Genomic DNA, 17,122 nt, shown 5'->3' on the forward strand with positions numbered 1-17,122 from the left:
GCCATATCTTGTTTCTTCTAATCACATATCCAACCTAGGTGACTATTCCATATTACAGCACATCCTTTGAGGCCAGACTGAGGGCGGAATCGTCCCAGATTTGCACAAAGTGCGGCAGCAGGTGTGAAAGGAAGATGTTTTACCCACCGGCCACAATGGCGGGTTTTTGTGCTGTATCGTCCCCTTCCCGGCATGTGTCACCTCATGAATAATACTTTCACAGGAAACACACTGGATCAGATTTGCCCGCCACACTGTGACCTCAGTGCTTCCTCGCTCCGGGCACCATATTTAAAGTGCATCAGAGCGCAGCCTACTTCACGTCTACAGACCAGGGCTGCTCCAGGCGACAGATGGCCCTGAAAACAAAGAAGACAGCAGCCCCCAAATTTAGTTATGCCTCTCTGGGGTGCCTCCTGGATGCACTGGAAGGCCATCATGATGTCGTCTACCCCCACTCTGGCTGCAGGAGGTCCACAAGAGCCACCAATCTGGCCTGGGAATTTGCGGTCAGCACCACTTGAGCACAGAGGAGGTCAACCATCCAGTGCAGGAAGAGGATGAAGAGGTTCTCATCCATTCCACCAGGGTAAGTCAAGCACCTCCTTGCTCTCAACTAACACATTCCCAAACCCATCACACATCCACAGGGATCTCACATCTCAAGAGACAACACCACTAACTCTCACACACACCCTCACATCTCCATCAGGCTCACACCCTCTTGAGTTCACGTCCTCATCCCATCCATGTCTCCGCTCACCACACAAACATTCCATGCAGTGTCATGCATCCTGCTCACACTCTCTCCATCTGTTTTCATGCAGGAGAAGCTAGCTCACATCAGCAGGGAGAGGTCCCAGATCAGGGGTGGAATGGCCCACATTAAGTCCCTCACTCACTTTGAGGAGCGTGCCATCGTGCTGACTGGAGGGGACGTGGATCGTGCCTGTGACGACGATGAGGTCACTGGCGACCACCCTCATGAGGATCCTGCACCACATCATCCCTCCCTCAACGCAACTGTGAGTGCCCCTCTCTCTTGCTTTTGACTCTGCTGCCACGCACAAATTATCTCTACTTTGCTTCACAGGGAGACCTGCCAAGTAACCGATAACCTCAGCCAGCTCCATCCATTTCCTCACTCCAGCCAAGAGGGCACCTCCTCCATTGAAGAGCTGGAAATAGGCAGCCTGGAAGACCCATCGCAGCACTTACCCCCACCCTGCACCAGCGCAGACACATACCTCGGTGGGACCTAGATCTAGCGTAGGCTTGGTTTCACAATCTGGTGGTCACCGCTTGGAGACGTGCCCGAGGCAGGAGGGAGCAAGGTCAGCTGAGCTCCCCAGCACTCGGGAGGACTGCTGTGGAAGAGTCATCTGTGAGGTCCAAGTCAGATGACAAGCCTCTAGATTCGGCCTTCCAATTAATCGTGGAGAGTCAGCAGAAGACGAGGAAACATCACGCAGAGCTGTTGGAAGCCATCAACAGAGTGGCACATGAGTCGGAGGACCACCTGCTCTCTGCTGAAGTGGTGCCCACATGCGTGAGCATCAAGGTCTCCACGGGAAGGATGGTGAATGCCATGGAGACCTTGGTCCAGCAGAATGCGGAGGTGCACTCCATCGTGGTAGCCATGGATGAGTTCCTGCAGTGGCAACATGAGAGGGAAATGGTGCACCTTGACGTCACTCCAGGTGCTCCTTCCCCTTCAAGGAGTCAGGGTGGGGTTCTCGGGCACCCGCAGGGAGGAGCAGCAGCAGCTGGATACCCATGGGTTATCCACTCAAGAATCTCAGAAGCTGCCCTCTCCTTCTGAGTCCCCTTTGCTTGTGATCACCTCAAACTCATCCTCTGTCTCCCACAGGAGGACAGCGAAAGTAAGCAGGGCCCTCAAGGCCTTGGCTCTCCAGACGTCCCATGACGAAGTCATCAGAGGCGACAGGGCCAACCATTGCACAGGCTGTCTCTACCCCTGCTGCGGATGTCAGGGCAGCACCTAGAAGAAGTGGTAAGCCTAGAAAGGTTAAGAAATTCTGATCGCAACTGGTTGCACGGGTGAACATATTTTGTCACTTTATAATCTGAAAACATATTCGCTTTCATTGAATAATGTATAATGTTGTCTTTCAGCTTCATTGAAAGGCTTCGTGAGCCCTCCCCCTGCATCCCCCCACACTAGCCACTCAGCTGCATGCAGCCAGACCACAAATGATTCTCGAGAGAGAAGTGTGAATGTGGCAGGACCTTTCAAAGCCTCGTGCAAGCACGGTCCTGGGCACACGGAGCCTTCATCGATCACATTCATCTCACGGTCCCAAGCATTTTCAATGCTGCCTGCTGGGGTTCTCTTTCAGTTGTCCATCTGAGCTGACCTGCATCTCCGCCCACCCATTGATTGCACTCCCATGCAGCAGCTGTGCCCGTCCAACACGAGGCTCCGCCCACTTTCGATGTCAGTGAAATGGCAGTTATCAAGTTTATCATTGGTTTCCCCATCCTTTCCCCTTCCCCAGTCACCCATGTCCTCTCCCCCATCAATGTTGACTCCCCGGCATCACCTTCCACCTCCCCCCATCGTCACCTACCAACCCGAGCCCTTGTCATTTCAGGAGGTCCAGTTGAATGTGCATGTTCCCCACCTTCCTGAAAATTCCACCCCATCCAGATTGATCTCCCCGCCCTCCTCCTTCCCATCCCCAGGGCCATGTCTGCCTCTGAGTCCCCACCAATCACCCTCACCATCCCTTCTATCGTTACTGTGCACCCTCACCCTACCAGCTCCCTCTGCCTGCTCTCATACTTACCATTCCCTCTTACCAAGCCCACCCTCAGTTCGCTCCCCAGGAGGCAGTCATTGACTCCACAGAGCCCTCCCCTACACATTCACCTGGACATCACCTCCCTTACTCCCTCCTCCACCCTTACTCCCTCCTCCCTTCCCTCCAAACTCCCTCCTCCCCCAGGACACCTTCCCCCCTCCGAACTCCCTCCCTTACTCCTTCCACCCCCCTTACATCTACCTCCCCACTTACAGCATTCTCCCCCATTACACCCTCCACCTCAAATACTCCTCCTTCCCCTCCCAACCTCACCCCATTCCCCCCGGCACCTTCATCACCCCCTTTCCCAATTTCACCAACACCTTCTTCCCCCTCTGAACCTCACCTCCCCGACACCTTTGTTCCCCCGCCCCCCAACCCCAAGCCCCCCCACCGTCCCCCGTTACACCTTCCTTTCCCACTCACAGCTAGATCTCCCTCTCCTCCCCCATTCGCCGATTATCTGTAGCAACCCATGGCCAAGACCGTGATGTTCCAAAGCAGACCTGAAGCAACAACGGAGATCTCCCAACTTCCAAGAGCTCCATCGCGGCGGAGCCACGTCCATGAGGATCCACCCAGCATACGATGCACGTGATCCTCCAGGGTCCGGTAGCTGTAGGGCTCCAGCATTTTCTTCTGCCCGGATGCCCGTGATTTGAGCAAGGCCTTAACAGTAAGTCCCCACTTCTGCACGTCACACTTGTCCAGACGTGTTCTGGGCCGGCATGTTTTCCTGCTGGCGTAATGGTAAATCGGGCACAGGGGGACGATTCTGTTTGGGCCTTACTTTGCATCCCATTAGCAGGATGCAAATCAGGCTCATGCCGGCCTCCAGAGGGATTCACATTCTGCCATGGCTGGCACCATCGGATGATTTCCCTGTGATTACATGCTGATGTAAAATCGATTTCTGCCCTTCACGCCAAATTGAGCTCCCCCCAAACCTGCCATGACATCCGCTGCCAACGGAACTCAACAATTCTGCCCTGAGCTAGCTTCTAAGGCATAGACCAACATCCTGTCACTGTTTACATTAGTCACTGATAGGCAACTTTTATTGCTGGGCTGGACTATGACGAAAATGAAGAAATTATGGTTTGTAATGGCGGAGGACTAATCTGCAGATTGAGCTAATTTAAGGTTGTCTTATTGGCTCCAAAATTCATTCAATGACCAAAGTCATAGGATATATCAAAAGATGATGCGAGACTAGTGACTAACAGCGCTAAACAAATTGAGTTCCGTTTCCCAAAGTAAAAGGCAAAGGCATCCACCTTTTTCAATAAAGTGACATTCACCTGCACTTTAGCAGTTCACACTAGAAATGTAACAAGCTTAGAATTCTGAATTTAATTCAGAAAATATTGCTAAATTCTGAAATTATAAGATCATAGAAATTGCAGTACAGAAGAAAGCCACTTGGCCTTTTATGCTTGTGCTGATGCTCGTTCTTCAACTGTAGCTATCTAAGCCCATTTCTCTGCTCTTTGCTGTATCCATTTTTATCTCATTTTAAAATATTTATCCAATTGCCTCTTAATGGAGACATCTTTCGTAAAGCATTTCATGTGCTAACAAATCAGCTTGTGGAAAACCAAATGCAATTCCTCCTTCATTCTTCCACCATTAATTCTGGGTTTATGCCCCTTATTGCTGATTGATCAACTAATGGATTTTTTTCTGACTATTTCTCATAAGTTTTCGTTATTTTGAAAACCCATAAAAGGGCCTACCCAATGTTTTCTGTACAGTGAAGAAGCCCCATTAAAAAAAAACTTTCAATATTTATTCCTGATATCATCCTACTCAATCTTTGTTGCAGTCTCTTCATTACCCCTCATACCAATCCTAAAATGGGCCAAGTAGAAATGCACACAATAGTCTAACTGACAGAACAAATATCTTGCACAAACGGAACATCACTTCCTTGTTTTTGTACTCAGTGGTCTCAATACAGTTCCATACAGTTATGATTCTTGTTGCAAATGTTATTCTTGTTTTCGGAACTAAAGCTATACATTTGAAAGTCGTAAAAGTAGTCAAGGAGAGAGCTGATGTACAGTATAAATCTAAAACATTACATATCCTGAGACAGAATAATTGAATGAGGGTCTATTCTTTTCATAATACAATAATTATTCCCTTTGAATATGCTTTTTTGGAGCATTTCAAATTGTCAGTGGGCTGTCTGGTTTATATTGAAAATGCTGTGAATTGTGGAATGTTGTAGAATTGTTGTAGAATTGCGTATGTTTCCAAAGTTTCCAAAAGGTGTAAAATTTTATCATTGTGTTTTTTAAGATCTCAAATTGCATTTCAGTATTTGAAGTATTTAAGTAGGGAATTTCACAAATCTTGCCATTCTGCAGGATTCTCCTAAATAGGTAATAAGGCCAGGCTAAGCATGTCTTCATCACTTTGGCCACTACTTTATCATAATAATGATGCTATGTACATTTATCATATTGAAGAACCTTACACAATGAGCTCCTTTTAAAGTGTGGTGACTGTCGATAACAACAGTAGCCATTCAGGCCATGCAAAATCCTAACAGCCAGGGGGTGAATTGCCAATTATTCTGTTCGTTGTCACATTACAAATATCAAAAGGTGAGGAAAGATCAGTTTAACTTAATATATTTCAGGACAGTACATTGCAATATTGGGACCAGAGATAAAATGGGCTGGCATGGCTTGGAATGAGGCCTTGGTTCTCATCTTAGAGGATATTTACAATACAGGTTCTTAGGGTTATTTCAAGAAGCAGCTTCATTTTGTTGAAAGGGATCGAGTATTTTGTTGGAGGGGGTTGGGGCTAGTGGTGGGGGAGTCCCTGTGCTAGATGGATTAATGGGGAAAAAGGGCTCTGTTACACAACTTATATATTTCAATGACATCAGCTATGTTGCCACACCTTCTTCTTTGCTACTGCTGCTGATTCACTTATTTCACAGGCTATATCACTGCTGAAACCCTTTGCCACTAAGCCATCGCTCACTAAGCCATGACAAATCACATTGGTGAACATCAATGGTATCGACTGCCAATGAAAAGAAAGTATTTATAAACCCAGTATTTTGCAGTAGAAATCTGAAAGAAATTGTGCAAATTAATGAATGCGCCATTGTGTTGCTCACAGTAAGTCAGAGAATAATCTTTTTTCGTAAGCGCAGGACCACTATACAATGTGAAACAGAATGCATTATTGCTTGGTATACTTTAACTTAAGTGAATGTTGCTTAAGTGGTTGAATGTAAGATAAATAAAATTCTATGTAGAACATTAAGGTAATTAATTGAAATATTAGGGTACTTGGAAAAATGTTTTCATATAATTTAAGATCTTTATGAATCAAGGGAATCTCTGCTAAAAATAAATGAATGTAAAACAGATTAAATTGTGTACTGAAGGGTATTACATATAATTTATAGACAGCATTTTATATAATTTGCTTATAGAATATATTACTTAATTTAATTATTTTATTATCTAATTTATGCTTCCAGTGGCTATTTTTCCACCTACATTGAAGGGTTCTAATATTTTTCAATATTCTATGAGTGAATGAGACCCTGAACAGATCCTTAAATTTTGTCTGCCACACTTAGGTTAGGAGTTTCTTGGGAAATCAATCTTTCTATATTCTTATCTTCGCCAGTGGAACAGATCCCAGCTGAGACTCGCATAGGACCCTTTGAAATAAAAGGACCTTTCATTTATATTGCATGTATAAAATTAAGTACTATTGAAGTGCAGTCACTGTTGTAATCTAGGAAATGAATGAGGGACCTAGCATGAGAATTTGGTGGACTGGAAGGGTAGTTTGTTGTCCAACGAGGTGGAGGAGGAGTAAAGGCAGTGTTAGGTCAGGCTGTATTTTCATAAACCTGCAGTGCAACAGCTACACAAACCACTTTGGTTTCCTGAAAAATGTATAAATCACTTTTTGACTTTGTTACGTGAATAAGATTAAGTACTTATGGAATCCAAAAGTTGGCACAGACAGAGATCAAACATTGTGGGAAGAGTGAAAGTTTACAAAGGCAGCACCAAAAGTACACAAGAAGGTTGACTGTCAGTTAAGAAATTCCCTTTTAGCCATTGCATAAAGGCATTTGTACTTACTGTAAAACCAGCCTTAAAGGTCACCTGTATTTAAAGATTATTCATCTAATAGTGATCCCAATTACGTTAATGATGGACAGTTACAAAAGCGGCTGTTCAACTATAAAGACTAAGTAAAACATGCCTATTGGTGGTCATTTCACAGGTTGGATTTTAGTAAATTTCAAATGTCAAACATTTTTCTGATTATGCATTCGATATAAAGTGACTACAAGGAGCTCTAGAAAGGGAGGTGTTTTCTGCTTACCTCATAGTTCTAGTATCCCAGCCTCGAATAACTGTGTCATTAGCTGTGGCAAGTTGTGTGCAGTTGTGGTGAGGACTCCATCGTCCAGAAGTAAACTTCAATTGACCTTTTCCTTCTAAGGTTGCAGAATTTGAGAGCTAAAATACAGTACACAAACAAATAGGAACGGAAAGATGACAGCCGACAATTCAGAAACCAGGTAGATGAACTAACTATCGAGGAATCTATAAAGAACCAGACACTGCTAAAGTAAATGTTTAGAAATATCAACAAGAGTCGCTATGGTGATCCTCAAAAGCCAAAAATTTTAGTCTGAAATGTATTTGGTCCTAGCAAATAACAGAAGTGAAAAAACATTGTCAGCATACTGGCCCAAGGCCTTATACTGCAAGAACATTTAAGTTATCAGGTTTTTAAACAAATTTCACATCAAGCAGTTTTTTTTTTACTGTTGCTGTCCCTAATACTACTGATATGAGCTCTCAATATGCTAAGCAAATATAATTCTATGATGGCAGAAAGCAAATATAACAGTATTTCAATTAACTTCACAAACCCCACAATCATTGTTTTGTGGAGCTCCTGAATCTGATTAAGTTATTCATGACCGTCTTTCCCATTCCTGATCATGCTAGTGTGCTGGTTACAATTCATTAAAATGATTTGAAGACGTCAGTACTGGGTTACAAAGCTCTATAACTAATGGCATGCACGAGGCACAGCCAAACTCAGCAACGTTCTCTGCTGGCTAAAATTTGTTAAAGTATGAACAACTGGGAATCATTTGCTTGTAAAATTGGTTGGAAAATGTGTAAGGGCTTCACACATACAAAATTAACCATCTTTATTGTCATACCCCTGTAATTCTTAGTAGGCTTAACAGCCTAAACTAACTCAATAAAATAAGAGGGAAAGATGAGTGATACAAGTCGAGACTCATGAAGGCGCAGGCTTAAGTTTCCTTTAAAGTATCACGGGGAGAATTTTCTCCCCGTCGGGCGGGCCGTTCGGGGGCGGGCATGGGGCTGATTGCCACCAGCGATCAACTCCATGCCGTCATTTTATGTGGGCGGGCCAATTAATCCCTGCCCAGCATGAAGCGTGACTCCCGAGGATAGTGCGAACAGGTAGGTGGCGGTGGGAGTGCAATGACTGCCGGGTCCAATGGCTACCCGGCAGTCTGTTCAACCTTGCAAAGGCTATTCATCATGGCTAATAGAAGGGCTCCCTGGAGCGCTGCTGGAGAACAAGCCAGGCAGGAAGGTAGGGCAGTGGGGCAGTGTGCCCCTAGGTTTTCTGATGAGTGCCTAGCTGCCCTCCTGGAGGAGGTGGCAGCACGGTGGGAGATCCTCATTCCAAGGTATGGGAGGTGGAGGCCTCCCCTACCCCACCTGACTCAATATGCCTGGGAGGAGGTGGCAGACATAGCTCCCGTGGTGCGATGCACGTGGGTCCAGTGCCACAAGCGATTCAACGACCTCTTGAGCTTGGGAAAGGTGAGTACCATGCTGGCAGAGGTCATTTAACACAGCAGTTAGGCTTTCTCCCCACACCCTCCTCACCACAACTGTGTGTGCAGTTACAGCATTGAATCCTTCACAGCATGTGTCCCTCGCTGGGTGAGTCAGCAGATATTGTCCATGTCTAGTTCACCCTGAGAGGGTAGTGCTGAGATCGGTTCTGCACCCACACATGTGTGATGCTGACACCCAGAGTGCTGTTTTGGGGGCAGCCTCAAGGATCTGCACCTCAGCACAGTGCTGGAACTGCGAAACATGTTAAAGCCAGGGTGCTGACATGCTGGGAGGTTCCAGGTGGCAGGGTACCAATCCATCTGCTGCCCTTGGTGTTCCACGTGCCTCCTTGCTTTGCAAGGTTAGAACGTGTGGTGCCAAATATGATGGAGGCAGCATGTAGGCAAAGCAGGGTCAGCCTTGGCTTCTTGGTGTGAGTATGCGGCAGCTGTGGGGTGACAAAACACTGGAGTCCTGCAATGTCCCACTCTGGTTGGGGTGGCAGGGATGTGATGGGAATCCAGGTACAGGATAGACAATCAATGCTCCTCTCTCCTTTTCAGGAGAAGACTACACACAATACTGCTGTGCGGATGCGGACTGGCGGAGGCCTGGCCCAGTTGGCCATCATCACCAGATACGAGCAGGAGGTGATGGATCTGGAGAGGCGCCATGTGTCCAGGTCCACCGGTGGCAGTGAGGTTGGCGCGCCACGGAAAGGTAAGATTGCCGAGCACTGAGGTCACCATGTGTGTCCCAGCAGCCATGGCACTGCTGAATGCTCAGTGTTTGAAGCTTGCAACTTGGGTTGACCATTGATTATGGACGGATGAGCACATACTGATCTGGGGGACAAGCATGCACATTGATGTTGTCTCCACTTTAACTAATCAAATGTCTTTGTTCTTCCTTTCAGCATCACCGGAGCAGGGCTGGGAGGAGGAGGCAGAGAAGCCACCTCTTACACCTGAGGGCCCTGAACAAGTGGACTCACCAGCGTCACACCATCTCTGCCAGGCAGGCACCAGCGCAGATACTAGCACCTCGGTGGGAATTAGATCATCAGTTAGTGACCCAGGGCACAGCGGTGAGGGTGTTTCGCACTCGCTTGAGGTGCGGGCAGAGTCAGAGTGTGCCTATGGCGACTCTCGTGGAAAGGTTCCTCCAGGAGAACAATCAGGGCCTCCTGGGGTTGTGCTCGGACCTGCAAGCCCTCACAGCAGCACTGACCTCAACTGGTCAGTGCCAGTGTGGGAGATGGATTGGGCACCAAGTATCCCAGCTCTGTGCCCATCCATCAATGGTGAGCAGGGAGGTCTGAAGTGACCGCATGTCAGTGCAGGAGCTGCCTGCGTCTCTGCGGGCTCATCTCAGGGCGCTCTGGATGAGGGCAGTAGTTCCTCCGCCCCACTGCCGGTGACTGTGGGATCCAATGAGGCTGTGGTGACTGGGGAAATGCCAGCTGTGGAACTGGTCGTTCACTCCCAGGCAGGGCCATCAAAGGCTCCACGGGCCAGAGGACGGCCACTAAGGTAATCGAGGCCAACAGGACACCACAGTGAGCAGGTTGTCTCAGATGCCAGTGCCAGCGAATGGGAGCACCTAGACATAGCACCCCCAAATGTAAACTTAAGGCACCTTGGGCACACCACGGGTTTCTCACTGATGGTTTTATGTTGCCCCACTATTAGTTAATGACCACTTGGTGTGATGCGTAACACCTTTGTCATTTTTTTTTGTGCTTCATTTTGTTAAATCATTAAATTTTGATCTGTGAGCATGGCTCAGGGTGAATCCTTACTTCTGCAGGTGGACGGGAACCCATGATATCATGAGTGAGTTGTTTGACATTGAGCTTCATTGACAAGGCCCTTAGTTAATGTTCCTAACCAGGTAGATTTTGCACTCGGGTATCGGGTATGGAGCTTGCAGCCCTGGCTCGTGTTGACGGTCCATCTGTGGTGGGCTAGCTGAAGGTCAGTTGGATTAAGGCCTCCCGGATGTCCCTGCCTCTCTGAAGGATGCCCGGGTCAGCATCTACCCCCTCAGGGTTCTCCTATGCATGCTCATTCTCAGACTCACTACTGGACTCATCGTGTACAGCCGGAGCAAGTGCGTCTACATCTTCTTCGTCCACAGTGTCCGTACCTTTCCAAAAGCAGATTGTGGAAAGCGCAGAGTGTAACCACTATCAGAGACACATGATCTGGGGTGTATTGGAGTGCACCCTCTGAGTGGTCCAGGCATCGGAAGCGCATCTTGAGAAGATCGAAGGTTCTCTACCACAGCCCTTGTGGTGTGGTGGCTCCTATTGTACCGCTGCTCAGCCTCTGTTCATTGATGGCGGAGTGGCGTCATGAGCCACCTTTTGAGGGGATAGCCCTTGTCACCCAGCAGCCATCCATCCAGCCGGGCTGGAGCACTGAAGAGCCCCGGCACCTGGGAGTGTCTGAGGATGTAAGCACCATGGGAGCTGCCTGGGTACCTTGCACAGACTTGCAGAATCAGCATCCTGTGATCACACACTATCTGCATGCTCATGGAGTGGAAGCCCTTCCTGTTGACAAAAGCACCAGGCTCACCTGCTGGCTCCTTGTTGGCCACATGTGTGCAGTCTATAGCACCCTGGACGTGGGGGAAGCCAGCAATGGCTGCGAAGCCTCTGGCTCGCTGTGTCTGGCTGGCCTCGTCCCGGCAGTAGCGAATGAAAGTCAATGCACACCTGAACAGAGCGTATGTCACCTACTTGACACAAGTGTGGACAGCTGATTGGGAGACACCACAAAGATCACCCACCAACCCCTGGAAAGAGCTGGAGGCATAGAAGTTGAGGGCAGCCGTGACCTTCAATACCACTGGCATGGGGTGCCCATCCACACAATTGGTGCAGATCGCAGGGCCTATCATCTGACAGATGGAGGTGACTATCTCCCTTGAGAGATGAAGCCTCCTTCGGCACTGCACCTCAGACACATTGAGGTAGCTGCTTCGCTGCCTGTACACCCTGGCAGCAGGATAATGGCGTCTTCTGCAGCCCCTTCCACCTTGGAGTTCCTGTTGGCCCTGCGCCCCTTATGCCTGAGCTTCTCCTCCCAAAGGCTCCCATGGAGGCTGAATGTGGACTCCTGGCCCTCCCTTCCTCCTCAGAGGAGGTGCCTCCAGTGTATAGCACAACTCCCATTCCCAGGCTAAGGGAAGGTTTCCTGAAACCAGCAAGGCCCCAGAAATGATGTTGACTCAGCATCCTGACCTGAAGGCTGTTACTCCTGTCCAAGCAGCTGTGAAGAGTTTTGAAGTATTCCTGTTCACATAGGTAAGTATCAGTAACTGTAAGCATTAAGTATCTGACAAATAACACTCGCGTCCCTACTCACCCATCTTATCCCGTCCGTGGATGAGGTTTATACTAATGTCTCTTACCCGCCTGCCTGTTGTGCCCGTGCGACAACCTGAAGATCGCACAGGCCCCGAAAAATCTCCAACAATTGCTGCCTCAAGGGCCTTAAGTGGCCCGTTAATTAATGGCAGGCACGCATCGGAGGTCATCGTGCGCCCACCCAACGAAATATCGCGATGGCGCGCGGTGACGTTGGGACGCTCGTCTGACGTCATCTCGCGTCATTTTACGTGTCGGTGTGCAGGTCCCGCCCCCGCACGCCAACGGGAAAATTCTGGCCATAGAAATTTACATTGGGTGGGAAAATTCCACAAACTTTAATACTGATTGCACTTCTTGTATTATTTTTCAGCTTTGCTTTTTGCCACTCCCAACTTGTCAATTTTGTGGCTTTCAGCGAAGTTCAAACTCAACCCCAAATTTACTGTTAGCACTCCTAAGTAGGTTGGTCAGAATGCAGTATAGATGACCAGGAAGCTTGAGAAACTTGAAACTCAACCTTTTAGTGAGAAATCCTATTAGCATTTGATCAATTTTATTAATACATTCTGGTGTAGTGGGGATTTATTAGAATGGTACCAAGGATGAGGGACTTCAGTTATGTGGAGAGGTGAGAGAAGGTGGGAATGCTGTCCTTAGATCAGAGGAATTTAAGGGGAAATTCAATAGAACTGTGAAATGTTTTGATAGTGTTCAAGGGAGAAACTGTTTCCAATGGCAGAAGGATTATTAACCAGAGGACAGAAATAACGTAATTAGCAAAAAAACCAGAGGAAAGATGAGATTTTTTTTAATGTAGCAAGTTAGTATGATTGTAGCACGACTGAAAAGGTGGCCAAAGCAGATTAAGTAGCAATTTTCAAAAGGGAATTGAATAAATAGTTGAAAAGGAAAAATTTGCAGGGCCATATTGGGAAACAGATGTTAGGCCCCTTGTATAAGCAAATAAAGGATCTAATATATGTTGGAGTTCCCCATTATAAGATTGGTTTGTCCATAAGGAGACAGCATTGAGAAACACAGACATTGGGGGAGCTTGCGAATATACTTACTCGAATATGATTCAAGGGGCAGGACAGCTCATCTCAACCCCATACTTATAGAATGTAGGCTGCTGCCTCTGGCTTCTAACCTATCCAAGTGCAAATGGTGAAGTTTGAGGATTCCAAATATAGGCACAGAAGGTCAGGAAGTTGAATTGGTATGGGTGTCATTAGGAATAACAAGGGTCAGAAAACACTGATGGGAGTAGTTTATAGGCCTCCTAATAGTAGTTATACTGTTTATCACAGCATTAAGCAAGAAATAATTGGTGTATTAATAAAGACAATGAAATAATCATAGGGTCCTTTAATCTTCATGTGGACTGGGTAAATCAAATTGGCAAAGATAGTCTGGAAGATTAGTTTGTAGAATGGTTTCACAACAGTTTCCTGGAACAATACATTGTGGAACCAACTAGGGATAAAGCTATTTTAAATCTGATATTGTGTAATGAGCGAAGTTCAGTTAATAATCTCATAGTAAAAGATCCTTTAGAAAAAATGATCATAATACAACTGAAATTTAAGATCAAGAGTGGCATTTTCCAGTCTTAAACAAGAATCTTAAACTTAAAGTCGATTACATAAGTAAGGGGGAGAGGTGGCTATGGTTTATTGGATAAATAGACTAAAATGTATAGTGATAAATAAACAATGGGAATAAAGAAACATTTCAAAATGTTCAACAAAAATGCATTCCATTAAAAACAAAACCTCAGTAAGAAATATCCATCAGTGGTTTACTATGGAGGTTAAGGATAGGATTGGATTAAAAGAAGAGGCTTATAATGTTGCAAAGATTAGCAGTAAGCTTGAGGGCTGGGAGAGTTGTAGAATCCAATAAAGGTCAACAAAACATTGATAAAAAGGGAAAAACAGAATGACAGCAAATTAGCCCGGAATATAAAAAACAGATTATAAGAACTTTTACAAGTATATAAAAATGAGGAGAGTTGCTAAAGTAAATGCTGGTCCCTTAGAGGCAGAGACAGGAGAAATTATCATAGGGAATGAAGAAATGGCAGAGACGTTGAACAAGTATTGTGTGTTTGTCTTCACAGTAGGAAATACAAATTACATACTAGAAATAGAGGGTGACTAAGGGGCTAATGAGACTGAGAAACTTAAAATAATTAACATCAGCTGAGAACAAGAAGTATTGGAGAAATCTAATGTATTAAAAGCCGACAAATCCCCAGGACCTGCTGGTCCACATTGCAGAGTTCAAACAGAAGTAGTTGCAGGGAGAGTGGCTGCACTGGTTATAATCTTCCAAAATTCCCTACATTCTGGAATAGTCCCAGTGGATTGGAAGATACCAACTGCAACACAGCTATTCAAAAAGAGGAGGGAGGGGAAAAAATAGGAACCAGCAGCCAGTTAGCTTAACATCAGTTATCAGGGAAATACTGGAACCTATTATTAAGGAAATCTTGAAAGGGCAATTGTGTTTGACAAATATATTAGAGTTTTTTTTGTGGATGTCAATAGAAGGTTGGATAAAGGAGAGCCAGTGGATACTGTGTCCTTGGATTTCTAAAGGGCATCTGATAAGGTGCCATTCAAAGATTAGTATGCAATAAAAGGGCTCGTGGAGTTGGGGATTAGGGGTTGGGCATGGAAGGGATCTTGAGATCAGGAGCAATTATTATAAGTCCTTTGCTATTTTTCACTTTGTCAATATTTAGGGCTAATAGTTTTTTGATGAAAGCCAGCAGGGCCCTAAAGTAGGCATGAGACCCTTGGGCAGGATTTCTCAGATGGCATGGTTTCCCAGGCCACCACCCAAAAGATTGGCCTACAAACCCACTGGTGGGAGTGTGTAAATTCTGCTCCTATCCTAACAGCAGAGAACACCTCGCTTGTCTTTATCTAATATGGTGAACTGAACAGTTCCCAGCCGGAAGTGTGTCCATGTTCCCTGCCTGCCATTTTGTCACCTTAGAAGGACGCGTACCATCTGAAAAATGATGCCTACATTTCCCAATTTAATCTCCGTACATCCTATCCTTATTTTTGTATTTGCATTATATACATTCCTACGACTACATTTCCAATGAAAACTGCCAATAAAAAATTGTCAACTTATAATTACATGTCACCATTATGATAACACTGCAGCACCATAATGGTAGAAGGATGTAATTACTGTGTGAGAAGTTTACAAAGGCTGGTTCCAGTATCATTATTGAAGGTGAATTTCTACTGAGAGAAAAAAAACAAAGAGACAGACATAAGATTATCATAAAACAAAACTATAAGATTACTTACCACTGCCTGACTTGAGCTTTCTTGCAAATCCCAAAGAAGAACATGATTATCAGCCAATGATGCTAACTTTTTACCATCTCCCATTGGCTCCCATAGTACACTGCAAAGCAAAATCCATCAAGAACTATCTCAACAAATTGGATTTACAAATATGATTCATCAATTCAATTTTTCAGTAATAATAAGTTGTTCCAAAAGGCCGAAGTACAAGTTAAAATATCAATGAGCCAAAGGCTGGTGGGAGTGTAGAAAAGGGAGTTCTCCTGAGCAATTCAGTCCGTTGTGTATTAATTAACTGGTTTACAAGGGTAGGGCGATTTTCCAATTCTCCAGGCAGTGCGTCCCAAGTCTTGTAATGGGCATCAGGGAAATATTGGTGCATAAATGTCTGGCGCTCCTCAATTGCAAAGGACAAAATGAGATGTTAAATCCACCCCAGTACTTTCCCATGCACTTCCTGGATGTCGATTACAGAACTTTGGTAAGGGGTTTCCACCCTCCAAGCTTTGTGATGATTAGATGCAGTGGAAGGGGCCAAAATGACAGAGGTGAAAACATGGGAACATAGAAAATAGGGGCAAGAATAGGCCATTTGGCCCTTCGAGTCTGCTCCGCCATTCATTATGGTCATGGCTGATCATCCAACTCAATAGCCTGCTCCCGCTTTCTCCCCATATTCTTTGCTCCCTTTTGCCCCAACAGCTATATCTAACTCCTTCTTGAAAACATACAATGTTTTGGCCTCAACGACTTTGTGGTAGCGAATTCCACAAGCTCACTGCTCTCTGGATGAAGAAATTTCTCCTCATCTCAATCCTAAATGGTCTATCCTATATCCTCAGACTGTGACCCCTGGTTCTGGACTCCCCCACTATCAGGAACATCCTTCCTGCATCTACCCTGCCTAGTCCAGTTAGAATTTTATAGGTTTCTATGAGATCCCCCCTCATTCTTCTGAACTCCAGCGAATATAATCCTAACCAACTCAATCTCTTCTCATATGTCAGTCCCGCTATCCCAGGAATCAGTCTAGTAAACCTTCGCTACACTCCCTCTATAGTAAGAACATCCTTCCTCAGATCAGGAGACCAAACTGCACACAATGTTTCAGGTGTGGTCTCACCAAGGTCCTATATAATTGCAGCAAGACATCTTCTTGTATGCGAATCTTCTGGCTATGGAGGCCATCATACCATTTGCCTCCTTTACCGCCTGCTGCACCTGCATGCTTACCTTCAGTAACTGGTGTACGAGGACACCCAGGTCTCGTTGCACATTCCCCTCTTTCAATTTATAGCCATTCAGATAATAATCTGCCTTCCTGTTTTTGCTACTAAATTTATCCACATTATACTGCATCTGCCATGCATTTGCCCACTCACTCAGCTTGTCCAAATCACACTGAAGCATCTCTGCATCCACCTCACAGCTCACCCTCCCACCCAGCTTTGTGTCAACTGCAAATTTGGAGATATTACATTTAGTTCGCTCATCTAAATCTTTAATATATATTGTGAATAGCTGGGGTCCCAGCACCAATCCCTGCGGTACCCCACTAGTTACTGCCTGCCATTCGGAAAAAGATCCGTTTATTCCTACTCTTTGTTTTCTGTCTGCCAACTAATTTTCTATCCATCTCAACACGCTACCCCCAATCCCATGCACTTTAATTTTACACGCTAATTTCCTCTGTGGGAC

The 17,122-nt window shown here is 45.8% G+C and overlaps 1 protein-coding gene across 2 annotated transcripts in view; it reads right to left on the minus strand.

The window, feature by feature from the left end:
- Positions 1–17,122, minus strand: part of eipr1 (EARP complex and GARP complex interacting protein 1) — an 80,095-nt gene that overhangs the window by 21,084 nt on the left and 41,889 nt on the right. For both annotated transcript variants that reach the window (XM_041188510.1, XM_041188509.1), the window contains exons 5-6: positions 15,425–15,524; positions 7,200–7,336 (exon numbers count right to left, since the gene is read on the minus strand). In XM_041188510.1, coding sequence (XP_041044444.1) covers positions 7,200–7,336; positions 15,425–15,524 — 237 coding nt within the window. The remainder of the gene's footprint in view (positions 1–7,199; positions 7,337–15,424; positions 15,525–17,122) is intronic.

The sequence above is a fragment of the Carcharodon carcharias genome, chromosome 5 (assembly GCF_017639515.1).
Source record: "Carcharodon carcharias isolate sCarCar2 chromosome 5, sCarCar2.pri, whole genome shotgun sequence".
NCBI classification, from domain to species: domain Eukaryota; kingdom Metazoa; phylum Chordata; class Chondrichthyes; order Lamniformes; family Lamnidae; genus Carcharodon; species Carcharodon carcharias.